This window comes from Mytilus galloprovincialis, chromosome 6, assembly GCF_965363235.1.
Source record: "Mytilus galloprovincialis chromosome 6, xbMytGall1.hap1.1, whole genome shotgun sequence".
NCBI lineage: Eukaryota > Metazoa > Mollusca > Bivalvia > Mytilida > Mytilidae > Mytilus > Mytilus galloprovincialis.
The window spans coordinates 5,050,152-5,077,745 of record NC_134843.1 but is presented as its reverse complement, the minus strand read 5'-3'; the positions used below and the strand labels follow the sequence as shown (position 1 = coordinate 5,077,745).

Below are 27,594 nucleotides of genomic sequence, written 5' to 3'. Positions count from 1 at the left end.
ACAAATTATGTCAGAATGTAGGGACTATATAAATCCTTGATTAACGTTACGTATTTAAAGCCACTTTCTTACTGCCTCACATACTGCCGTAGTCTTAAAAATAATAAAATTTTGTGGCACCTGTCGTGCTGCTCGTGTAAAGTACAACTCAATAAAATAACATTAAAAACAAACAAAAAACATTTTTTTTTATTAGTTAATATACTTGTTTGTTTGATTCTTTCTTGTTTTTCAGGATATTTTTCTGAACTGACATGTACAAGGCAACGAAAGATAACTCTATGCATTTTTTTTCTAACGTTGTAAGCGGTTGTTAATATCATCAGCGACATTTGGTGATCGGACCGAAACGGACACGGACAGGCTTGGGCGTAGCAGTCAACACACGAGAGACAACACCTGGCTGGGCATTACAGGTTTCTATGACGATGAGAGCAAGCTAATCTGTAATGCTAATTAAAATATGTCATTATTGCAACGAGGAAAATTTGTAAACCAACATTTGCGGTCCACTTTTTGACACCTTCCCGTGTCCGGAGTCATAACATTTTACTTAGCAACATACAAAATTACATTTTCTTATTTTAGAGAATCAGCACTTTCCCTGACGAATGTAAACATAATGTCAAGTTATCCCAAAAATTAAGGACGATTTCAAAATGACATCAATCAGCTAACTAGGACGAAACGTTGATATTAATTGGACTTTGTATCTGTATATATCTGATCTGACATGAACATGGCCGAGGAAAATACACCGGATTTTGCACATAGGCTATCACAAAGACTACATTTGAATGATATTCATGTAAAACCACAACTAATTCTTGGTGAATCTTCAGAATTTGATGATATTTTCTTATCGAAATCAAAGCAGCACCTCTCGGTCAAAGAGTATAAATTGAACCATGGTGAGGACATTGAATGTAGAAGTACAGACTCTGAAAGTTCAAGTGAAGTGGGAGATTTATTTAACACAGAAGTCAGTTGCTATCAAGTATCCGTCACATCTTTTATTGTGATATCATTAACATGTTTAGCTGTTGTATTTTGTCACCAGTACATCAAGAAACTTTTGATCTGGTTGGAAGATGTAGATCTCGTTGTAGGTTTCCTGATATTTATTTTACTGTTTACTCTAGTGTCGTTTCCCGTGGCTTGGGGCTACATGTTACTGATGCTAGCATGTGGATATCTATATGGTTATATTTATGGACCATTGGTTGTGACATTTTTTGGTGCTGTAGGAATTTTAATTGCACATTTGACAATGAAACATTGTTGTAGAGATTGGATTTTGACAAAGTTTTACAACAGACAAATAGAAGCCTTTATTACTGTAGTGGAGAGTAAACAAGGATTTAAAATAGTTGCACTTTCCAGGCTGACACCAATTCCATTTGGTCTACAGAATGGTATATTCTCAGTAAGTGTAAACATACAATGTATGGTGCTTAAGGTTTAAATGCAAAAAAACAATTTTGTAAATTAGTAAATAAATTATCAATGATATCATGAGCATCAACCCCAACTTCTCATATTCAGGACCCCCCTTTTATCTTGATCTGTAGAATAAAAACTGTAAATGCTCTTTATTTGCCAATTCACAATTAATGTCACAGCAGTAAATTTGTAAAGCATTTCAAAATACAATTGGATGTTGTTTACTACATTGTAAGAGTAATCATTTTGATTTAGTCAATTACATATAATTGATATCAATAAATAAAAGATTCAATGAATTAAAATCCATTACATTTTTTTGTACATTGTATTAGTACAAAATGTATATATCATGTATGTAATGTTTACAAACAAGTCCAGATGTTACCTCAATATAATTGAAAAACTAAATGTAAAGTGTAATTGATTATTTGAAAGAACAAATGTAAATAAGATATTTATAACTACATATTAATAAAAGTTCAAACAACTTAAATTGTACATACTGTTAGTGTACATAAAAGACTTTACAACAAATTTGCACTGCTTAAAGTGAAATCTTCCAACAGTTGCTTTGAAAAAAACATTTGTGAAGAAACAGTTAAATGCAAAAAGTGGTATGAAGTTATACTACCATGGCCAGTACATGAATATTTCTATTCAAATTTGAAAATGAATGTTCTTTTTGTTATCATACTTTTTGGTTATCACTGAACCAATATCGGAGTCTGACATCAAGGTTCAAAGACATATAAAACATTGAGACAAAATTGGCATTGTCAGAATTAGCATTCAAAGGAGAACAGTCCATTGGGAAAATGACTTGAATACAGGTTGGGTGCATTGAAAAAAGACACAAGACATGATAGTGGAACTATTACATTCATTTTTATTTAACAAATAGTTTCCACTTTAACAATCTACTTTTAAAAAATGTTCAAATGTACTTCATATCAGCTTTTATTAAAATATTTCTTTTACAGTTAACAAATATTCCAATGTTAAAATACTCTGCAGCATCAGCCATAGGATTAGGTCCAACAGCTGTTTTGAATTGTTACATGGGATCAACTTTAAGGTCCATGGAGGATGTCTTGTCTGATGGATCCAGTGCAACCACAGGTTACATCATTTTTGCAATACAGGTTAATATATTAACATATTAGTTACTAAAGTCTTGCTACTTACATAATGCACATTGTAAATGCAGGAATGTAATTTTTGGATACCACAGCTGTGACATCATAAGTGCTATGATTGAAGTTCACACAATGGTAGATTTTAATTTATAAATATAGGTTTTTGGGGTAAAATCAAATATCAGCAGCAACCTACAGTGTACAAATGTATCTTCCTTGAAATTACACAGTGGCACTAAAAATGTAGTTCAACTTCTTTCTTCATTTTGTTGCAGAATGTCATTTTGAAAGTTTAAAAAAAAACATGTATGACAAAATTTGAGATTTGTTATCATTCATGTTAAACAGACTAGTGTACTGTACATGTCTTTTGAATATCTGAATGCTTTTATCATGTTTATATATATCATAGTTTAGAGTTAGTTTTATGATGCATTTTGTACTTGGATGATTTATTAATTCAATGGGCAAAAAATGGGATGATTTATAAATTCAATGGAGCAAAAAGTGGGATGATTTATTAATTCAATATTAATGGGCAAAAAATGGTATGAGTTATTAATTCAATGGGGCAAAAAGTGGGATGATTTATCAATTCAATGGGGCAAAAAGTGGCATAACAAAACCTTATACCTTTTCTTAAGAACTTGTTTAATAAGATTTTACTTTGCATGTCTTGTAAGATTCCTCCTATAAATTGATGAGTATAGTATAATACAGTGTACACCATACATAAAAATAAGCCTTTGTAAGTCCTTATAATTATCGTTGTTATTTAATGTATATGAAATGTTTAGTTTTGGTGGTAATAAAAATATCCTATAAAAATGCAATAACATGTTATAATAATTTTGGTAGTACCTTACTGCTAATAGTTGTATTTTTATTTAACTATTTTAAAAGGTTTTCACTTGGAGAATCTTTTCAGCATTTCATTTATTCCCAAAGTAAAGTCAAGGCATCAGATTTTTTGTAAATAATCATGAATTACCTCAAAATTCCACAATTCTGAAATGAATCTTCATATACATAAGTACATGTACTTTTGAAACATCGGCTGTAGGACACATGTTGATAAATAGAACGAAAAATTATGAAATGAATGACATTTGAGTGATATTTACATTCAAATGTTATCATTGTATCATTAGAAATAGGCTATCATTATCTAATTACATAATAGTACAAACAAAAAGCCAGACATATAATAGTTATATCAATACTTGATCATACATATATTGTAGTATAATGATATTAGATATAAATATAGAATTTGATTTATCAAAATGCTTCTCTGGGCTTTTTATACTGACTATGTGGTATGGGTTTTGTTCGTTGTTGAAGGCCATATGTTTCTTAGAATTGATTATACTTTGTCCTGTGCAAGTCAACAACTTAGGGTTAAGATGCTAAATATATATCAAATCTAACTGTAACCTTATTGATAACAGAAGATCAATGGTCAAGTTGAATCTCTCAACAACACAAAGCTAAAGCTGTGAATTTAGGTCAAATGTTGACATTATTGATAATGGATTGGAGGGTCATTGATGGTCATGTTAAACCTTACAACACCACAAAGTTTGAACAAAATAACAAAAAAAGAAGGGAAAGGTTGCAGAATTTCTTATTTACCTACATGTAAGCAAAAAACTTCCAATCAATGTATATTATGCAAAACTTTATATTTTAAGCTGTATAACTTGTATTTATCTATTTTCAGATCATTATAACAGTGATCTTGTTGACCTTTGTTGTACGTAAAGCACGTGCAGAGTTAAAGAAAGCAGTTGAAGGAGATAAATCTAAAGCACAGATAGTGCCTTTAACAATAGATGATGAGACTGTTGTCTTGGTAACACCAGAAATATTAAAGTCACAAGGAAGTTGAATGTAGGGGGGATAATTCTGTAGAAATGGAAAGGGAGACAATTCGTAGTGCCTTTATGAAAAGAGAGCTACAAGAATCAGAGATTGATTGACAAGTCTATTGATTTATATGCATGCTTAAGTCTTTCTTCTGTAGTGTAGGAATATTGTTATACATTTCTACCTCCTGCAAACCATTCCTTTCTATCAGGTCTTACCAACAGTCTATTTTCCATTTGAATATTAAATAAGATAAGATGCAAGAACAATGATTTTTTTTTCATGATCTGTCAAGCTGAAAATTTTGGTCACACATCTACTTCAATTAACATTCAAATATAATAAACCTTTATTAAGTTTTATTTTTAGAAAAAAATTAGGATATTTACAATTTATTAGAATAGTTTAAAAATATTTAGGATTTTAAATCAAAAGCAATATATTCAATGATAGATTATTTTTTGGGGGGATTCTTCATAAATCTTATTCTTTTTTTTGCAATATTACAAATTTATCTATGTTTTCTTTTAATTAACTTTGTTTGATTTACATTAACACAATGCAATTTTATACTTGTAAATATTGTTAAATTTTGAGGTTTTTTGTACAAATTATAAGTTGTATAGAAAAATGGGCATTTTCATTTATTTCTATATAATGTTTGATGTTAGATTTTGTTGTATCCAATGGAATGTGAAATATGAAAGGTTATTCTCATACAGGATTTCATCATATTGTGGAAAAACTTGTACTTAACTTTTTGGTGAATGGTACTTTTCTTTAAAAAAAATATAGCATCAGCATTATATCGTAGATTAAATGGTTACCACATGTGATCTGATGATAACATGGCTGAGGTTTAAAAGTCTATAAAATGGTGATTTTATTTTAAATCCTTATTACTATTGACGGCAAGTGATAATACTCTAAATCTTTGTCATATATATGTATCAAATCACCATAATCATCATCATTTACTCTAAATGTTGGTCATATATATGTATCAAATCACCATAATCATCACCATTTACTCTCAAATATCACTTTTAAAAATATCCTATTATAAGTCCTTGTTGTATGTCAAAACTTAGTGCTTCTGTTTAAATGAAATCCAGATCTTATTAACTACATGTATATATATTACCTTATCTTATCTTACCAAGTACTAGAAAAATTTGAAATGTTAATACCACTTTCAATATCTGGTCATTTTAGGCTTTAATTGTTAAAAAAAAGCGATACATTCAAATTTTTATTTGAGTTATCGATACCCTCAGGAACCTATATATTAATGTGCATATGTGCAATTTGTATGCATGACTTAAATGCTCAAATTGAAACATTCCATTTTTGACAATCAATATTTTAGCAAAATAATAATAGTCTATATAGCTAAGACACACTATGTAAATTTGTTGTACATGAATGTACATGTATAATGTATATATTTATGATATCCAGACAGTATTGAAGTTTGAAGAGATTATGATATATATATATTGAACAAGGCTAAAATAGAAACATTTAGATGCATATAACAATTTAAAATATATCTATAGCTATAAATTTTATGATAAAAGACAAGTTTGAAAGATCAGGTTAAAAGAAATGAAACCTATCACTTACATTTGCATCATTTGGTCTGGTGTTTGATTGTCTTCTCAATGGCAATTTTACCTTTTTTCAAATATCCTTATTTTTATGATGGTCACCCTCTTAATGTTGTCATCTTTCATAGGCTTTACAAAGTGCAGTGTTTACATAACATTCAAACAAGGGTTTGTCTGATATCCATTGGCTCATAAGGTATAAACATTGTCATGAAATCTTAGATCATGTGATTAAGGTTGTGTGATTATCTTATAAATATTGTAAAAGTTATTGTGATTTGTAGTAGATTTACAAAATTATATTTTTTCTATGCAATGCTTGTTTCTTTACCGCTTTTAAGTTTTCTGATGCAATTTCTGTTTTTTGTTTGAAGTGTTTTTATTATCAATGTCATTATGAATGTTGAAGAAATCCTTTGTATTTATTCCTAATTATTCAAATTGTTGTTACTGTAAAGGTCAAAAACAAGTACTTTCAAATCTCTGTTTATCTTAAAACACTTTCTGTATACAGCCATTAATTTTTAAGTCCAAAGAATATTTCTCCTCCTGAAAAAAAAATTTAATAGCAGTCCTCCAAAAATGATTTTAACCTTGAAATTTGGAGTGAAATGAACTTATGCTACTATTGATCTGAGTATTTTTATGGATATTTCCAAGTGGAATATTAATAAGAATATTACATGTACATTTAATTGGCCTTTCAGTTGTTCGGATACTTGTCATAAGTGCTATATTGAATTCCATTACAATGCAACTATTTATATTTTGTTGTGATTATGTCAACCAGATCCTAGACAGTTTATTTGTCATGCTTTGATTGAATGTATATACTTGTATATCTATATCCTTAATTTATTTATCATAATCATTATCCATTGTATATATATAAGTTTTGATCTACCCAGCTTAACTGTATTTATAGAGCAATAGGCTATTTGCCAATTACCGATTTGATTCTGTTATTACACACTTTTTAAACAAATTACTTCCCTTTGTCAATCGTAGACTGGCTCCATACCGGACAAAATTGGCTTTTGTGATGTATCGGCGGTATAACTAATTTTTCATAAAAAATAATTTCTGATGTCAAAAGTATTTAGATTAACAACAAATTAATGTAATTAAAAGTTTTGAAAACCTTAAAGATTACTCACATTACGCACAGGTAAATTTGATCGTACTGCTAACTCTCCATTATAAATGAAAATAAATGTCCCCTGTAAGGGAGACAACTGAAAGAGGGATCTCTAATTACAGGGTCAATTACTGGAATTGGCAAATAGCCTATTGGAGCAATTCTTTTGTTTTTCACAATGCCTCAATAAATTCTTTGAAACTTTTCACTGATAAGAATATGCTAACCAGTAAATTCAATGATTCTTCCATTTTTCATCCCTTTTTCATTGCCTTTATTTATATAGCATGTTTAGGCCCCTTAATCTTACAATTTGACTCAAAATAATGACCTTCACATTATCCTAAGTATTGCATGTTTTTGAACTGATCTCAATTCCGTTAATTCAGCATTTTTTTTGTGTTATTTTATTTTTCTAATTGTTGAACAAAGGACAATAATTCAATTCTTATTGAAATTTACTGTATTCAAATGATGCTTTCAAATTGACCCATGTCTGTTCATATTTTTGCTTGAACTATCCTGTTAAAATTTTAACAATAATGAAAACCATAACTATTTCTGATTAAACAGTATTTTTGACTTTATTTAAATTGAAATTTCATCAGCATTTGCTATGCCTATGGTACTGATGCATAGCACTTACATAATGTATTTAAAGGATGTGTTCATTCATAATTGCACCCAGTAGTTTGTAGCATGTGGTTTTCATTGTAACTGCAGTTTAAATGGCCAGCTTTGCACAGTCTTAAATGATAGTTGCCCAAAGTAAAATTGTTTTGTTTTGTTTTAATTTTGACATTTGTTTGCAGTTGAGTGTCACTTTAGATATGTGTTTTTAAAACAAGACTTAGGTAACTGGTGTTATTCTTATGATTTTTTAATAATTTTTTAACAACTCTGGCATCATTTAATCAGCATTGAAGTATACTTCTGAAGGTCAGACCTTCTAGCAGCTTGGTTTTATGTCAATTTAAGGAGATTAGGAATTAGCAGAGCAACCAATCATGTTTTAACTTATAGAATCATTCAAAATCCCTCTGAATACCTGCCAACTTTTTAAATGGGTGATTTAAAGCCAAAGAGGACATAAAACCTCTTATGACATGTCATAAGTGTTCTAAATTCTGCTTCAAGGTAGTACCCTAGACTAAAACTAATTTGGCTCGTTTAATTTTCATAAAATTTTGACAAAGTATTTACTTTGACCCTTTGACAAAAATATAAAAATTTCAAAAAATTTGAACCAACCATTTTATTAGAAAAATTACACTGGTTATATAGCAGTTTGACAAACACTAATTTTGGTCATTGAGAAGTTTAATATTCCTTTAACAGCACAATGTAATTAAAACGTTTAGCTGATTTTACAGAGTTATTTCCCTGTAGTGTTAGGTACCACCTTAAACTACTTGGAGTTCCTTTTTTGCATAAATATTTAGTAATAAGTCAACACCTCTTATTGGGTAAATCCCTCATAAATTCTGAAAGTTGGCACAGCCACACTTTTGGTAGGTCTGCATTTGTCTTATGATGCTGTTAACAGAAATCAATGACGTACCAGTGGCATCAAAAGCCAGTGGCACAGATGATTTCAATAATGCCACTCAGGTTGTAGTATTTGTTGTAATTTTTAATATAATTTTTAATTTAATTATTTCCATCTGTTTTATTTTTGTCCAGTTATTATTTGATGAATAATGCTTGCTAATGATACTTTAAAAGAAGGCAAAAATAATGACACAGATAATGATGTTGATAATTTGAATGAGAAATTAATGATATACTATGGCCAAACCATAGCATTGATGATTTCTACTATTTTTCACAAATTCAACAAAAGATTCAGAAATACAACTATAAAATCACTATTTGATACATATTTTTATTTGTATACCCAATCCGATATAATAAGATAAATATAACATTCAAATAATGTATTCAAATTAAGCAGAAATTAATGACACATAATAAAATGATGTTGATAATTTCAATGAGAAATTAATGATTTACTATGGCCTAACCATAGTATTGATGATTTCAATAATAATTTTGTTGTAATAAAAAAAAAATCAGAGGATTGGCAAAATAACGAGAAAATCACTTAACACATTAGAAAAACAAGGTCACATTAAGATTTAAAACATATCTTTTCTATCCAAACTAATATGTTCAAAACAAGGTTTAACTAGATGCTGGCTTTGCACATTTTCAGCATTTAAAAGAGCCTCCTTAAGTCAGCTATATTAAAACAATTCAGCTATGCTTACAGCTATCACAACATGCATGACTTATAGTAAGAGCTGTCTCATTGGCACTTATCTTCTTATATCTGATAAGTTGGATTTTTTAAAATGATATCAGGTATGCACATGTTACATAGTTTAAATCATTTCATCTAACCTAACCTCAGATATTCCAAAATTCTACTTAAGCAGTTTTGGTTCCAACACTTAACATTTTTTTTAAATAGCTCTTAATGTAAGAAAATTGGTGAACATCTGCATAGTTTATGTTTTAAAGAATAAGTCTAGTTGAAAACCAGATAGGGATTAATGAAACTATGACATCAACTCAGAATATTTATATTTTTTTTTAAACTCTCATTTACTCAGGCTTCAACTGCAAAATTATGAAATCCAAGTTTTTGTAATTTAGGAAATGGTGTATATTGTTTCAAAATAAACCAATTAATTTCATTTAGAATGTCATATAAGTGAAGTTTGTGTCTCCTTTCCTGTGATTGTAGATATGACCTGGAAACCAAAGGAGAGATAAGGTACAAAATGTTGACCTTTTCATTCAGAGTTAAATAGACTACTGATTAACGGTAGTTGAACTCAAAACCACTGCCGCATCACAATAGTGTTGGTCAATCATGTTGTAGGATTTTTTTTAATTTTCTAATTTTTGTGCAAACACTGACTATATTTCATTGTCTATTAAATTATGCAAGATATTTTTAGATATTTATTTGAGTAAGAATTTATGCATGTTCAGATATTTTCTTTGACTATTTTACAACTCCTAGCATTTACTTATGTATTGTGCATGTGTTTATTAGGGAAAAATATATTGTTACATGCTATATATTTATTTCATGCAAGAGATATTTTCCATTCTGAGGGAAATTAATAAACATATTTTGTCAGATATTTAGCCTTGTTTTTTTTATACCATTCCTCTAAATAAAAAAGGATGTTGGGTTATTTCAATGAAACAGCAACTCCAAAAATAATATGAAAGGTCATGGCATACCAGGTCAGCAATTTTAAACAGAAGTAGATTATGTCGAGCTATTCAAGCTATTCAAGCTATTCAAGGACGTGTTGGTTGGCTCAAGCTATTCAAGGAAATGTTGGTTGGCTCAAGCTATTCAAGGAAGTGTTGGTTGGCACCAAACAAAACAACAATCCACTGAAATATTGAATACAAATATAAACAGTGGCATAGTTAACTCTCTGTCATTCCTGAGGCTGTGACGGCTCATAAACAGTGGCATAGTTAACTCTCTGTCATTCCTGAGGCTGTGACGGCTCATAAACAGTGGCATAGTTAACTCTCTGTCATTCCTGAGGCTGTGACTGCTCATAAACAGTGGCATAGTTAACTCTCTGTCATTCCTGAGGCTGTGACCGCTCATAAACAGTGGCATAGTTTACTCTCTGTCATTCCTGAGGCTGTGACTGCTCCATAGCTATAAAGGTTGTTCTAACAGTGGCATAGTTAACTCTCTGTCATTCCTGAGGCTGTGACTGCTCCATAGCTATAAAGGTTGTTCTAACAGTGGCATAGTTAACTCTCTGTCATTCCTGAGGCTGTGACTGCTCCATAGCTATAAAGGTGGTTCTAACAGTGGCATAGTTAACTCTCTGTCATTCCTGAGGCTGTGACCGCTCCATAGCTATAAAGGTTGTTCTAACAGTGGCATAGTTAACTCTCTGTCATTCCTGAGGCTGTGACCGCTCCATAGTTATAAAGGTTGTTCTAAGTCTTCTCCAAAGCATGATTTTGCTTGAATATAAAAAAGATGTGATATAATTGCCAATTCGACATCTCTCCACAAGAGTACAAATGACACAGAAATTAAGACTTCAAAAATGAACAAAGCCCACACCACAAAGTCAGCTATAAAGGCCCCCAAATGACAAATTTAAAACAATTCAAACAAAAAAAATAACGGCCTAATTTATGTACAAAAAAAGAATAAAAAACAAATAGGTAACACATCAACAAACACTGAATTACAGGCTCTTGACTTGGGACAGGCACATTCATACAAAATGTTAGCGAGATCATAACCCTCCCCTAACCTGGAACAGTGGTACAACATTACAACATAAGAACTAACTATAAAAATCTCATCAGAAGAATATATTTAAATATACTACACAGAGTGGACGTGGTACTCTGTATGTATATCAAAGCAACAAAAAGACACTAAGTACAGATCTGAGGGTACTGACAGCTAGTTCAAAGCCACTAACAACTAATAAAAATCATGCATCTAAGACTGAAGTTCACTACCTCTATGGACTTATCTCTTACTAACAATATTTTCTGTCTGTTTCAAGTGACTTGCAGGTCAGTAGAAAATGTTTTTAAAGCTTAAATGTTGGACTATATTTTTATTGAATGCAGCTGAATAAGATTGACAGGCATATGTTCCTGTTGTAATTTGGTAGGAATCCTTACAATGTCTCTTTTACTTACTGTCTACGGTAATCAGATGAATGGATTTTCCCAATGCTTTATTGACAATTCATATATTGGAGAGTTGAGTACATCTTGGTGTCACCAAGAATCGTATTTGAAAAGAGTTGGTATTGCATTGTTTCATAAAAAAGAATAGCCTACGTAGATACAAGTATCTTTTCTTAGGGAGGGATAAATCCTACTTTGTAAAGAATCACTGTGATTCAAACAAAAAAATCTGAAATTGACATTATCAAGATGCTTGATTTCTTGATTGACAACATATGTGTTATGTTTGAAGGACGTGTCTTTCAAAAGATTGTCGGCATTCCAATGGGAACTAATTTTGCCCCTCTTCTTGCCTACTTGTTCATTTATTATTACGAGGCTGACTTCTTACAGGAACTTCTAAAGAAGACAGCTATATCCTGTAACTTTACTTTCAGCTATATGATGATGTTCTCTAATTAAATAATTCAAAATTTGTGGACTTTGTTGAACGCATCTATCCCATCGAACTAGAGATAAAGGTACAACAGATACAGTTTAGTCTGCCTCATATCTAGACTTACATCTAGAAATTGACAATGATTGAGGGTCGGTTGAAAACTAAACTTTTAGACAAAAGAGATGATTTCAGCTTCCCAATTGTGAACTTTCTATTTCTATGTAGCAAAATTTCAACAGTGCCTGCATACGGAGTATATATCTCCCAATTGATACAATATTCATAGGCTTGTATTTCTTACGATGATTACATTGATAGTGGGTTGCTGCTCACAAGGAAGCTATGAAACCAAGAGTTCCAAAAGGTGAAGTTGAAATCATCCAGTCGTAAATTTTAAGGACTGTTTACCGGGTTTGTAATGACGGGTACCACATGTGGAACAGGATCTACTTACTCCCCCGGAACACCTGAGATCATCCTCCAGATTTGGTGGGATTCGTGCTGCTAAAGTCTTTAGTTTTCTATATTGCGCCTTGTGTACTTTATTATTTATAAAAAAGAAGATGTGGTATAATTGCCAATGAGACAACTCTCCACAAGAGACTAAAATGACACAGAAATTAACAAATATAGGTCATCGTACGGTCTTTAACAATGAGAAAAGCCCATACCGCATAGTTAGCAATAAAAGGCCCCGAAATGACAAATGTATAACAATTCAAACTAGAAAACTAACGGCCTAATTCATGTACAAAACGTGAACGAAAAACAAATACTAGTATGTAACACATCAACAAACGGCAACCACTGAATTACAAGCTCCTGACTTTGGACAGGCACATACATACAGAATGTGGCGGGGTTAAACATGTTAGCGGGATCCCAACCCTCCCCTAACCTGGGACAATGGTGTAACAGTACAACATAAGAACACACTATAAAAATCAGTTGAAAAAGCTTAACTCAACAATGTTAGACCTGTAAATTTGCTTTCGTGACACCAAATCGCCTGCACTGTAGCCGTCCCGCTAGACCACACGACCACCTGGGCTTCATTAAAATGAAGCTTTCGGTGGCCATGTGTTACCTTTCCACGTCAGTTTTAATCTAACGTCGTACTACAGTACATGATATATAAGGCATGGAGATATTATTTTTACAGATCAGCTAAATTATCGATAGAAAAGGATGCTACAAATTAATGTAAGATACAGTCACAGAAAATAATTATATTTATAAGTACGTCTGAGCCAGTGACAACTCTACAACAGATTTATCCATCGGATCACCAGCAGTGATGGTGATACATGGCTGTGTACATTATGTATATACAACTCGTCTAAACATCAACTTGTAACAATATGTAACAATACTATATAGTTTGCTTTTAGTTTACTGATAACAAAATCAATATTTATACCAATAAAAACAATATTCAATGAGCTAATTACTGTATTGAGTTTGTAACCTTTTAGAATAAACTAATGAGCCTGAATCTTTATAAATATTTTTTTGTTCAAACAAAACTTGATCTCATAGGAAATACAAAATGATAAATAAACAAAGGTAAGAAATAAATATTCACAATAAACAAACAAATAAATGTAACTGTTCAACAAATATGATTGGAGCAGGGTTTGACTGAAGGTTTTAATGTCTGATCCAAACGAATCCAAGAAGGCTTCTGACAAAATCAACCAGCTTTGGTTTATTCACTGGTTTTGCCTCACCTACAAAATAAATATAGAAAATAAGTATCCACAGCAATGTAGTCATATATTTTCTAAAATATCCCCAAAAAATCCTTATTATTTGAAAAGAGCTATTCATATTACTATGGTCCGTTGGAAGTCAAAAATAGCGATAATTGGCAGCAATGGTGTCAATAAATGTTGTTCAAAGTCACAACTATTTCAAAAATACAATTTTCAGCCGATAGTTTTGAGAGTGTGGGCAAAAGTATTTTCTTTTGTTAGCTTGCTTGCTAGCTGAACTGTAAAGACTTTAATAGGTACAGTAGACTTCCCTCCTTTCGAAGTAGCCTAGTCTTACTGACAGAAAGATGTATCTGTTGGACTAGTCTCAGTCTTAAAGGAGGGTAAATTACCTAACTTCACGTTTCAGCTAGCAAGCAAGCTAACCAAAAGACAAAACCTTTACATGCACATGCAATCGGCTGTAAAATACTGCATTTCACAGTTTTATATATTACCTGTAACAATTTTCTCTTTAAATTCCTTTGATTTAAGTTTTTCTTTGATCTTAGTTTCATTTGCTCCAGGTTTGCCCTTCCCATCAAATTCACTGATTTCAGTTAATCTTGTCTCGTGTAATTTGTTTGTTTTCAACTTTTCTTGCTCAGTGGGTTTTTTAGCTTTCAGTTCCTTTTTCTCCTTTACTACCTTGCCATTACGTTCCTTTATTTCAATTATAAGTTTTTCGCGAATAGATTTATGTTCTCCTTTTTCTTTAGATTCATTTTGATCAATTTTCTTTTTCTGCTTAGATTGCTTAGCCTCTGATATATATTTTTCCTGTGATGATTTTGTTTCTTCTTTCCATCTTTGCTTTGAGTCGTATTCTTCTCCCTTAGATACACATCTCTCATATTTCTTCTGGTTCTTAGCTTTCTTTTTATCTATCTTTCTTTTCTTCTTAATTTCCATTTCTTCTCGTGCTTTTTTCTCCTTAGATTCCTGAGCCTCCATTTTCATTTTCTTTTTTGATTCAATTTCTTCTAGTCTTCTTTTCCTTTCAGTCTCCCGGGCTTCCATTTTTCTTTTCTTCTTTTCTTCTTTTTCTTTCAGTTTTCTTTTCTTCTCAGATTCCTTTGCTTCCTTTCTTGCTGTTTTCTTTGCTGCTTTGGAGAGATCTTTGATTCCAACCTTGTAACCATTTTCAGAAGATACGTTTTTGTTATCCGTTTCATTTATTTCAAGTTTTTCTTCTGTCAACTGAAATCAATAAAGCATCACTGATTTGTTACTAACTGTATGCTGTATCAAACATAATGCAACTTACATACTGAAAACGTTTTCGTTATAGACACAAGGTCATGTTTTTCTCTGAATGTCCTTACACTAAATCCATTGGATGTTGGATGTGTACGGATTGATAATTTAGTCTTCTTAGATTAATTATTTTTTTATTAGTTGTTCTTTAAACTAGAGTCAGTTAACTGCAAGTACTTTCAGATCTGTACATAGTGTCTTTTTGTTGCTGGGGTGTACAAGTACCCGACCACGTCCACTTGTTTTTTTGTCCATCTGATTAGTTAGCCCTTTTTAAACTGATTTTTATAGTTATTATTATATTGATGTTTTGGGAGGCGACTTTCCTGGTATGGAACTTGCGCCCTGCAGTTTGTTCTTATGTTGTACTGCTATACAACTGTCCCAGGTTAGGGGAGGGTTGGCTCCCGCTTACATGTTTAACCCCGCCACATTCTGTATGCATGTGTCCGTCCCAAATCAGGAGCCTGTAATTCGGTGGCTGACGTTTGTTTATGTGTTACATATTTGTTTTTCGTTTATTTCTTATATAAATTAGGCCTATAGTTTTCTTGTTTGAATTGTTTTACATTGTCATTTTGGGGCCTTTTATATAGCTGACTATGCAGTATGGGCTTTGTTCATTGTTGAAGGCCGTACGGGGACCTATAGTTGTTAATTTGTTTGTCATTTTAGTCTCTTGTGGAGAGTTGTCTCATTGGCAATCATACCACATCTTCTTTTTTTTTTTATATTAAATGTTAATGCAAATCCTGAACAGTCTTAACATTTGAGTTTATTCAATTAATGACGAGGAATAACAAACATATGCATATAGAAACTAGAAATTAGAATAATATCAAAATGTTCGAATGAGAGGTACAAAATATGTGTAAGGATAAGATACATAAAAACGTTCCCAGTATTAGCATCATTATCTTCAGCACGTCCATGAAATTATCGAGATCAAGGCCTGTTTAGACACATTTTTAACAATTATATATCATTCCGTAATTTCATAAGAAGCATGGTTCATAGCTATCTTCAATACCGTATTGAAGATAGCTATGAATCATTATTCTTATGAATAAGATGTAGCATAATTGCACATGTGACAACTATCCATCCGAGACAAAAGAGCAAAGATGTAAACAATTATAAGGCAATGCATTGTCTTCAATAATGAGCAACCTATTAGTTTGTTTTATTGTGTTGTGGGGTTAATGTCTTATTAAACTTAGGCACACATCTTTTATGACCATATTACATACCTGTAAAGCTCCCAGTCCATTGTCATCTTTGTTTTCAAATAAATTGATCAGGGATTCACCTCCTTAAAAAAAACACAAGTATAAGTAAAAATAATTCTATAAAGTTTTTTTTTTTTAATTTTAGTTCGATCTTTTAGATAGTCGAGTATCAATTAAGATATCACATTGGAAATAGGTAAGATTGCCAAGCAGACATCTAATAGTTTCCACCAGCGACCAAAAGTCGTTGACATATAAGCAACTAGAGCCCTAGGCAAAACAACCCAATACAGTATTGTAAGAAATAAAAGGTAAATCCATGATCAGATGTGAAATAATACAGAAGAGTGAACAAACGATATGGTAAACGAAAAACAAAAAATGGCAGTCGGAGAAAAAAAATAAGATCAAATATTGGGTCCATGGTAATTTAGAATTAAAATTATCACTTGAAATTATAGCGGTATACCCTTCTACATTGAAATAGAATGGTGTTTACGTGTTCTACAAATTATTTAGATGATGTTTGTTATTCCTGTTATTAACTCTATCAGTATAACATAATTGGATATTTTCTATAACTTACTGGTAGCGTTTTGACTGAAGTCATGCACCATGCCATCATTCTGGAATATAAAATCCTTTTGAGGCAAAGATGTATCATCCCCTGCTCCATGTTCCATCTCAGGTATTTGGACTTTTACTGTATGTTCTGTTAACCCCTTTTCTTCGTCTGCTCTTTCGCCGGCTGCTGACTTTTTTTGTTTTATTTTTTCTAAATTAAAAAAAAATGTATATGGCATATTTATACACAGAAAACAACACAAGCAGTAAAAACCCGGTTCATTAGTAGTTAGGTTTTTATAGTTATTTGTGAAGACTGCCTTTCCGTCGTCCCCCCCCCCCCCCCCCCCCCCCATGGTTCTATTGGGATGTCTCTAAATTAAATTAATTTTTGCTGTATCTTCCGACTCCTATTTTAGAAAAAAAAAGACTTTCTAGTAATGGGGGAAAAGCATTTGGGAATACTCGGTAGGATCCGCTACCCTCCTTCTATCTATTCGGCATTCCTCGGTAGAATCCGCTACTCTCCTAGATGAGGGGGGGGAAGGTTTTATAAACCTAAAAGTAAAAGAAACAGAACAAACATTCTATTAAACACTTGAACAGGAAAAGTAAATTTCATAATACACTTTCAACTGGTCATTCATGCCTCTCAATACATGTCCTGTTATCGAAAACAGAAGTAGTACTAAATGGATATGGGGTGTAAATTCGTGACACAAAATTACCACATAAACATAAAAAGCAAAGTAGTATCGCCTTTATTACCGCTCTATAAACTTTATCACAATGAATTATTGTGTACATACCATCTGAAGCTGTATCTGGTACCTTTTCATCTGTTTTCTTGCCTTTATTCCGATTCTCTCCGTCGACTTGCTCTTCGTCTGTAAAGTTTTTTGACATAACAATAAAAAAGGTTAAGTAAAACTTACTTTTTTGCGCGTCTAAAATTAATATTAGTTTCAATTACAGCCGATTGCATTGAGTGTGTAGGCAAAAGTATTTTCTTTGCTTGCTAGCTGAACTGTGAAGTCATTATCAGGTAAAGTATACTACCCTCCTTTCGAAGTAGCATAGTCCTACAGACAAATAGATTGGTTATCTGTCGGACTAAAATTGAGAATGGAAATGGGGAATGTGCCAAAGAGACAACAACCCGACCATAGAAAAAAAAACAACAACAGAAGGTCACCAACAGGTCTTCAATGTAGCGAGAAATTCCCGCACCCGGAGGCGTCCTTCAACTGGCCCCTAAACAAATATATACTAGTTCAGTGATAATGAACGCCATACTAATTTCCAAATTGTACACAAGAAACTTAAATTAAAATAATACAGGACTGACAAAGGCCAGAGGCTCCTGACTTGGGACAGGCGCAAAAATGCGGCGGGGTTAAACATGTTTGTGAGATCTCAACCCTCCCCCTATACCTCTAGCCAATGTAGAAAAGTAAACGCATAACAATAGTCTATTCTTAAAGTAGTTTACCTAACTTCACAGTTCAGATAGCAAGCAAGCTAACCAAAGATAATACCTTTGCCTACACACTCAATGCAATTGGCTGTAAAAAAATTCAAATATAATAAAATAAAGAAGGAAATACAAATAATTTTGGTAGAAGTATGTCTGAAGAGCCAAGTACGACATTAATTTTGTGCGTAACAATTGTAAATTGCCCTTTTGGTATTTCATAGTATATTTATAAAACTAATATTAAAAACTCAAAAAGTGGTACAATTAACATAAAGTCACCAATGACTTAAACGTATATATATGCTCAAATTATCTTATTAACAAAGACCCCTACTCCAGGTCATCTGTGTATTTACTTATCTCACCTGTCGTATCTCCTGATGAACTGTCCTCTTGTGAATTTGGATAATTATCTCTTATAATTTCCATTCTATTCCAAAATTCCAATTCTTGGGCCGACATAGCATTTTCTTTAAACTCCATAATAAGCTACTTTTTTGCAGCCTCTAACTGCTGGAACGGATTGTCCACGTCATCCATAGCTACAATAAAGGTTTAACACGTGTGAATTGAATTAAAGGAAATGGGGATAACAAAGACAAATGGAACACGATTCCTTCCTTTTACACTTTATTGTTTATAAGATCCGTTTCGGTTGGGGAAACGTGTAGGCTTTATACAACGAATGCGCACGCTGGATCACGTATATAAAGCAATGAACAACGTTGAGATTAGTTCGTGTGGTATCCCTGTTTAAACTTTTGCTTTACTTTTTTGCTGTCTTCTGATGTAATGCAATTAAATATTGACTGATTTAGCGTTAAAAAAATATTGTATGGACAACACTAAAGATCACTAAAATAGTGTATGGACAACACTAAAGATCACTAAAAATATTGTATGGACAACACTAAAGATCACTAAAATATTGTATGGACAAAAAAAATCCAACAACTACAAACTAAATCCTTTTATGTAGTTCACTATTCATTTTTAAAGTAACATCATATTGAAATTAAAAAGTGTTTCGTAAATATTTTTTCAAGAATAAAAAATATATAATATTTAACTTGATACACAAATTTCATACAGTAGAATCGAGAGAGGACATCAGCCTCAGTATTTTTTATTTGTTTTCTTACCTCACTCGGAAAATTTCTCTCTTTACAATTCTGTTTTATAAACAAGAATGAAACACTTCTTCGATTGTCTAGATATCGGTCTGTGAGTATATCGATGAGATTCTTTCCTCAACGACGATCTGTAGTTAACGATCGAACTGTGACGTTGTCATCATTGTTACAGCGATACCGTGACTTCCGTTTTTTTTTTCGATGCCCACTATAAAATCACAATTTTCCAATTTACGAATAACTGTACAGTCAGTGGTAAAAACTGACTGTTGGATGCCTTGATGTATTTCAAAATGTAATATTGGGGAAAAAGATGCCGGGTTTACGACAGTGCGACAGCAACTCAACAACAACAAAAATAAAAATAAAAATACACCGAATACCTACAATAGGCAAATATTTATGATCTATACATTTCATTTTTAAAAAAGCGGTTGAAGATTGGAACCAAGCAAAATAAACAAAACTGAACCAAAAAAGCACTGGCCGATCTTAGAGTACTCGGCGTAGTTATTAAAAACTAGTTGAAACCATTGGCCATTTCCAGTGATAGCACGGCACTCATGAAAACAGTAAAGCACAAAATCTGTTATGTTTAGTATTTCATAAAACAGAAACTACAGTATAATTAGGATACATGTTCAGTCTGACATGTGACTCTTGTTTGCCATATACCAGGAACTACTGTATAACTATATGATAAATGTTCAGTCTGACATAGGACTCTTGTTTGCCGTAAACCATACATGCTGCAAATGAAAGTTTTGTAACCAAATATTTCAAATAAATCTTTCGACGCTAAAGTCGAAACTATTAAATACTGCTTAGATTAATGTCAATATAACCAGGATGAGTTCTTTATTTCGATAAATAATGCCTCATAAATATATAATTACCCAGCCGAACCAGTCTCTTCGTCAATATAAGATTAATACAATTTTTTGATAAAACAAATCTCTAATGAATTATGATCAAATTAGCATCAATGGAAGGTTAACGTTTATCATATAATTTAAGTGAAAAGAAACATATATTCTTATACAATTTAACAATTTGGACATTATCATATTTGGTTTAATAATCAAGAAAGTCACGTTGCCATAACATTAACTCTGTTATGGTCAAAACTTGGTTTGGCATTTTTTCTTTGCAATGTAGACCCTTGAAAAAATTCAGTGTATAGGAATACATTACCTAAGCCTGGGACTATCATATACAAACTATAACAGTCCGAGGAAGCCTCGGGCAATCTATATTTGGCACAGATTTTTAGTATTTTGCGTTCTCAGAGCTCTTTAATTTAAACGGTTGATTCAAGACGGCGTCGCTGATCATCTGATGAGCATTTTTTTTTTTATGAAGCGCTTGTCTGGCGTACAAAGATTTTCATTCGTATCCAAAGGCGTTTCCAGATCTTTTAAAATCCTGTTTAAATTCCGAGAAAAAATACTTATTCATAAAAATGCACGTCACACAGTACATAAATATTACCACAGCTAAAGAAAAACTAACACAAAAATGATCCTCATGTGACAAGAAAGTATGATGTATCATTTGACAGAAATTTGCCATAAGTTTGAAATTAGACAGGAGTGATAGAAAGGAGTGTTTTATGAATAGTACATAATGTCTATTTTGATTTCATTTTTTTTTATGAACATTTCACGCGATGGTATAATTCAAGCACTGGTTGTTATGAAAATAATTGGTATATTACACAACACTTTTCCTGAGAAGATAGGGCGTAGATGCCGGTAGAGCATTATTTGAACCCCGCTGCATTTGTTTGCACCTTTCCTAAGTCTGGTCCCTGATGTTCAGTGGTTGCCGTTTGTTGATGTTGCTCATAAGTGTTTCTCGTTTCTCGTTTTTTTATGTAGATTAGACCGTTGTTTTCCTGTTTGCCAATGGTTTGACACTAGTCATTTTGGGGCCCTTTTTATCTTGCTGGTTTGTGTGAGACAATGCTTAGTGTTGAAGACCGTACTTTGTACCTATAATGATTTAATTTTACAAATTGTGACTTGCATGGAGAGTTGTCTTATTGGCACTCTTACCACATCTTCGAATCGTATATCTATTACAAACCTGGTATGTAAGCCTTTCACATGTATGACAGTCCATTGACCATTCATGCCAGAATTAGAGTTATAATTGCTTATTTGTTGTAGTTCCTAATATCAATGACATAAGGAGACAGTTCAAACCAATTAATCAAAGTACTATAGTGTTGAATGGCTCAAGTGCCCCAAAACTTCAATACAAGTTTATCATTGATGAACATCGTTTTATGCGCAGTTAAAATCATCATTATCATTGCCCTGGCAATTTTTGCTCGGATAATAAATGAAACACGTAAATATTTTTTGACATTGAACTTTTAATTGCTTCAAGCTAGTATTATAAAGTGCGGTTAAACTATACGTTATTCTCATAACAAATGCCTATTTAATGAAATATCTGGATTTACATTCTATGATGTTGTGAAGACAGGAACTATCAGAATGAGAATACTGTCATGTTGTAGTTTGATATTTGTATCTTTGTTATTAGTCCCAGTATGCTATTCGCAAAAATACACAGGTAAGATCTATTGCAAAATATTTGTTTTTAAAGAAAAGTTTAACAAAAAAAAGTTGAAATATGTTTTTTTTATACTTGAGCTTCTAAGTTTTACTATAAAACACCTTTTTAAAAGAAAATCATAAATATTTAACAAAATATTGGCTTGTTCTATCTTTTCAAACTTGATTTTATCCAACATCTCAAAAGAAAACATAAATTTATCTATTTCAATTCTGGACTTATTAGTACAACATCCTTCGGCTCTTCGTTTAACGAATTTATATACCTCGGACTTTTGTACCACTTTTTATGTATAGAACTATACATTAACGTTCCCTACACTTTTTTTCTTCGAAAGCACGTGTTGTTGAATCATATATTTATTAAAAAGTACAACCGAAAGCAATACATTATAATACAATAAACCACGAGTACTATTTGATGTCCATGTCAAACATAATCACATTTATTGCTTTTTATTTTCTTTTGAAGTTTTAACGAAATAATTTGCTTTAAAAATGTGTTGATGGAAAACCATGAAATGATATATCTGCAATTTGATGTTGTATCATACTTTGATATCTAAATATATATAAAACATAACTGGAATCTATACTAGGAAAGAAAGCGGAGTTTAACTGTTGTACAAAATGTTCCTTTCGTGTTATTCAATGACCGAAGCTCCAATTCATTTTTTGAAAGATAGAAAACAGCTAAAAAGTGAAAAGTCATGAGGATTTATTTGTTTCATTTTATAACAAAAAATAAAGCAATAACTCCATTTTGATTATAAGCAACTGAGGGAATTTTATGAAATTCAAAAGCAGCGAGATTGAGAACGTTTTAACAGAGTAATCGTCAGTGTCATTCGTTTTTTAAAAGCATATTATTACATCTACAAGTGTAAACACATATCAGTGTGGATGGTATGTTTGGATGTTTGACATCTAGTTTTCTAACAAATGGAGTTCTCTGGTGTTTTTCCAATAGGGTTCCATATTATTAACTGGGATGCACAATGATAGCCAACTTGAGCATAAGGAGTATTGTTTATTTAATATTAAGGTTTTGTATGTTCAAGACTGTCATGGAAGAGACACTTACTGCATTGCCTACCTATGGCAAGCCGTTTTGCTATTTATTCTTACTTCAAGATATCTCATAAACTTTATAAGATATCTTATATAGTTTATAAGATATCTTATATAGTTTATAAGATATCTCATATAGTTTATAAGATATCTTATATAGTTTACAAGTGTGGACACAGATGAGTGTGGATAGTTTGTTTGGATGCCGGTTTGACAGTGTCTAAAGACAAAAGGAGTTCTATGTTTTTCCTATATGGTGTTATTAACTGTGTTGCACGATGACAACCAATCTGAGCATTAGGAGTGTTATTTATTCAATTTTTTTTTCATGTTCAAGACGGGCATGGAGGAGACAGTAATTGTATTAACGTGACGGTACCCAGATTGCACCTATTTTGACAGTTTTTTCAACTACGTTTTTTTATGATCAAGACAAAAATTTCCATTTTGTGTTTATTTTGTAGCCGTATCCTTCTTTATTATATAGGTACACCAATTTGATTTTCAATTCATATGAAAATCATAGAAAAATTGGTCTGAACTAACCTCCAAACCATCAATGATTCTGTAATGAGGAGTACCCAAATTGCATCCATGCTTAAATTCGCATCGTCAAAAGTCGAATAACAGAGCTTTTGTTTATTTTTTTTCAAATATTTTGAACAATTGGATATTTGTCCATGCTTACTTTTCGTTTTGTAAGAAATGGATACTTAAAACATATTGTATTTGCTAATTTTAAAAAGATGACGTTTTGATGAGGTCGCATGTCGACGTTTTGGTACATTTTGCTTTTTCAGTAAAACTTCTGTTGATAAATACTGTGAACGTTTTGTGTATATATACTAAATATATTTTCCTATGTTGAAAGACATGCATAGTATCAAATCATAAAAATACAAATTGTTCAGTCTCTAGGAGATCTTGTAAGATTTCCGCTGCTATTTTTGATAAATAGGTGCAATTTGGGTACCGTTACGTTAGTTACCAAATGATTATGATAGAATATGTTTTACATCTTTGATTTTTGGATACATTTTGTGGTTAGCAGAGCAACACATAATAGGTTAATTTTTTCACGTGTTTTTTTTCTAAATGGGCGATGATATATGATATGAGGAGCCTGTAATTCAGTGGTTGTCGTTTGTTTATGTGTTACATATTAGTTTTTTTTTTATTTTTTTAACATAAATAAGGCCATTAGTCTTCTCGTTTGAATTGATTTTCATTGTCATTTCGGGGCCTTTTATAGCTGATATGCGGTATTGGCTTTGCTCATTGTTTATGACCTGTAGTTGTTAATTTCTGTGTAGATTTGGTCTCTTGTGGAGAATTGTCTCATTGGCAATCATACCACATCTTTTTTCATATGTATTTGTGGTGGATCGTCAGTATCATTAGTAAACATTTTTGTTAAAATGTCGAATTGTTCCTAAGATTAGAATACATTTATTGGTCTTTAGTAATGACAATGCCTGACATGATGCTTGGGGCTAGATGAGCTAGGAAGTAAACTTCTGTGCTGATTTATATCAATTCTTTGATTATATCTCCTCCAAAGCTGGTCGAAGCAAAGAAATATTTTGACCAATATGAAAATTATTTCACCAAAAAAACCTTTGTGAGAATGCTTCAAAGACTCATAACTGCTCCAAAGAAATCTGATAGAATTTCAAGCATGTCAAGCATATATTATCAACATCTACTTAATAAGTCTTAATATGTCTAAATATCTAAAAAGTTATAGTATTCAAAAGGTATTGCAAAATTATTCCTATTCATTTTTTTTGTTATATAGATACAAATATAAGTGATACATGTACCACCAATACAATATTTGTTGTGGTATGAAAGTGTAGTAATTTTAAAACATTTACTGTAACAAAGTTAATTCACACAAATTAAGAAGTAAACAAATGAATGAACCAGATGCTCCACAGGGCGCAGCTTTATACGGCCGCAGAGGTCGAACCCTGAACAGTTGGGGCTAGTATGGACACAACATTCAAGCTGGATACAGCTCTGAATTTGAATTGTGATTAAATAGTTGACACTGCTTAGGTTTCTGACACAGAATGAATGTGGTCTAATGAACTTAAAATATTTGTTTTGCTCTTTAGCAATTCACTATGCTGTTGAATATTAATCCTTTCAAAAAAAAAATATTTGAAGAAATTTTCTTTTAATTTCTGAAATCTGAAATGAGAAAAATTGACCCCCTTTCCCTTATTCCAAAAATGATCTCAATTCAAATTTCAAATGGAGTTTGCAACAATAACTACTCATTTAAATACATCATAGAATATTAAAATATAAAATGTCGTACAGTCGTGGTTAAAATTAATATTAATTAATAGTAACTTCTAAAAAAGTTAATGGGGAATGTATCCAAAGGGACAAAGATAATGCCCCCGCTAGCATATAACGTTATAAAGGGACATAACTCAAGAACTGTAAAAGTGAAGCTGCCAAAAATTGAACTTAAACTGAGATTAGAGGTAATAAGCATTATATACACATTTCATCAAATTTAGTTGAGACAAACTTAAGTTAATCATAAGAGAACAGAAACTAAAAAAATCTTCAATTTTTCCATTTGTAAAAGGGCATAACCCTAGAATGATAATCAAAGTGCTTGTAATCACTGAATGGTTATTAAAGACTGCTTTAATTTATCAGTTGGTAGTAAAGTGAATATTGCATTGTATATTGTATATAGCATTGATTTAAGTTGATTCAACTACTATTCTGGACAAAGAAAGATCACTCCAATTTTCAAAGAAGATTGCATAAAGCATTTGTTTTAGGTAATTTAACAACCATTCTGGACACAGAAAGATAACTCCAATTTATTGTCTTGAATCTACAAAAATGCTCGTTTTTTACCCCTTTTTGGCCCTTTATTCCTAGATTATTTTCCCCATTAACCACAAATTATATCCCAACCTTCTACTTATGGTATTAAACATTGTGGTACAACTTCAGAACAATTGAAATACTTATACACAATTTTTTGTACTGACACTAGATAAATGCTTGTTTTGGGCACCTTTGGACATCTTATTCCTAAACCTTAGGGACCATAACCACCAAAATCAATCCCAAGCTTTCTTTTGTGGTTATAAGCATTGTGTTAAAATTTAATTGATTTCTATTTACTTATCTAAAGTTATTATCCGGAAACCATCCGTCTTCAGACGATGCTGAAGAGGACGACATGATAGGGTTTTTGTATATTTTTTAAGATATCTCATATAATTTATCAGATATTTTATATAATTGTCTTTATAAGATATCTCATAAACTATATAAGATATTTTATAAACTATATGAGATATCATATAAACTTTATGAGATATCTTATATAACATTAACGATATCTTATATAACATTAAAGATATCTTATATAACATTAAAGATATCTTATATGATATATGAGATATCTTATAAAAATGAAATTATATAAGATATCTTATATATTAAAGGAGATATCTTATATATTATATAAGATATCTTATAAAAATGAAATTATATAAGATATCTTATATATTAAAGGAGATGTCTTATATATTATATACGATATCTTATACACAATGTATATTATAGGAAATATCTTGAAATTCGAATAAATAGTAAAACGGCTTGTCATACCTTCCATATTATTACATCTATTATAATGATTGATCAGCACTAATACATACAAATTTTGTATTGTAGGAAGAAGCGTTCAACCTGTCAAACTCGAAAATAAAGATCCAGTTATTGTTATAGATAAATTAACAAACATGTTGTGTTCAATGTGTTGCAAAATACAGGACACAACAAAACAGAAGTTCAAGAAATGCATCGGGAAATTCTGTTTACGTAATGTAAAGGGGACAGAACAAGCACCATGCAGAACTGGAATTGACAGCTTAAAACGTCTTCATTAAAGATCAATGTTGATATAACATATCCTATTGTTAATTACTTTAGTACAAGCAGAAAGATTTTTTTTTTAGCAATATTATAATTTTGCGCCTAGCATTAACATTAAAGTTAACTTTGTATAAAAATTATGCGATTTGGTATGATTACCAATGAGACAAGTATAACTAAAGTTCAAATGAAGTGGATGTAACCAATAATTATAAAAGAGCCGTGGTCTAGTGGTTAGTGCTGTAAATTGATAAAGAACCTGAT

General features: G+C 31.6%; 2 protein-coding genes and 1 long non-coding RNA gene across 3 annotated transcripts; 2 read left to right on the top strand and 1 right to left on the bottom strand.

Moving 5' to 3' along the window:
- Nucleotides 1-238: 238 nt before the first annotated feature.
- LOC143078773 (transmembrane protein 64-like) lies at nt 239-10,352 on the top strand. The gene is made up of 3 exons (XM_076253735.1): nt 239-1,426; nt 2,427-2,588; nt 4,306-10,352. The coding sequence occupies exons 1-3, from the start codon at nt 734-736 to the stop codon at nt 4,471-4,473; spliced, it is 1,023 nt and encodes a 340-aa protein (XP_076109850.1). The 5' UTR covers nt 239-733; the 3' UTR covers nt 4,474-10,352.
- A 3,367-nt stretch (nt 10,353-13,719) lies between these two features.
- On the bottom strand, nt 13,720-17,377 carry LOC143077960 (uncharacterized). The gene is made up of 4 exons (XM_076253008.1): nt 17,169-17,377; nt 16,604-16,665; nt 14,555-15,296; nt 13,720-14,072 (listed from the first exon to the last, which is right to left on the bottom strand). Exons 1-4 carry the CDS (start codon nt 17,263-17,265, stop codon nt 13,993-13,995), a joined length of 981 nt encoding a protein of 326 aa, XP_076109123.1. The 5' UTR covers nt 17,266-17,377; the 3' UTR covers nt 13,720-13,992.
- Nucleotides 17,378-22,174: 4,797 nt separating this feature from the next.
- Nucleotides 22,175-27,366, top strand: LOC143077959 (uncharacterized). The gene is made up of 2 exons (XR_012978964.1): nt 22,175-22,339; nt 27,130-27,366. It is a non-coding gene; the product is annotated as an uncharacterized LOC143077959 (long non-coding RNA).
- The last annotated feature ends 228 nt before the right edge of the window (nt 27,367-27,594 follow it).

What these genes read in the sequence shown, in the direction of transcription:
- LOC143078773 (XM_076253735.1), top strand. Translation starts at nt 734, where the DNA reads ATGAACATGGCCGAGGAAAATACACCGGATTTTGCACATAGGCTATCA. An exon ending in TACAGAATGGTATATTCTCA is followed by an intron (nt 1,427 to 2,426) that starts GTAAGTGTAAAC and finishes TTTCTTTTACAG; the next exon opens with TTAACAAATATTCCAATGTT. An exon ending in ACATCATTTTTGCAATACAG is followed by an intron (nt 2,589 to 4,305) that starts GTTAATATATTA and finishes ATCTATTTTCAG; the next exon opens with ATCATTATAACAGTGATCTT.
- LOC143077960 (XM_076253008.1), bottom strand. Translation starts at nt 17,265, where the DNA reads ATGGAACATGGAGCAGGGGATGATACATCTTTGCCTCAAAAGGATTTT. An exon ending in CTTCAGTCAAAACGCTACCA is followed by an intron (nt 16,666 to 17,168) that starts GTAAGTTATAGA and finishes GTTTTTTTTAAG; the next exon opens with GAGGTGAATCCCTGATCAAT. An exon ending in TAAAGAGAAAATTGTTACAG is followed by an intron (nt 14,073 to 14,554) that starts GTAATATATAAA and finishes TTTATTTTGTAG; the next exon opens with GTGAGGCAAAACCAGTGAAT.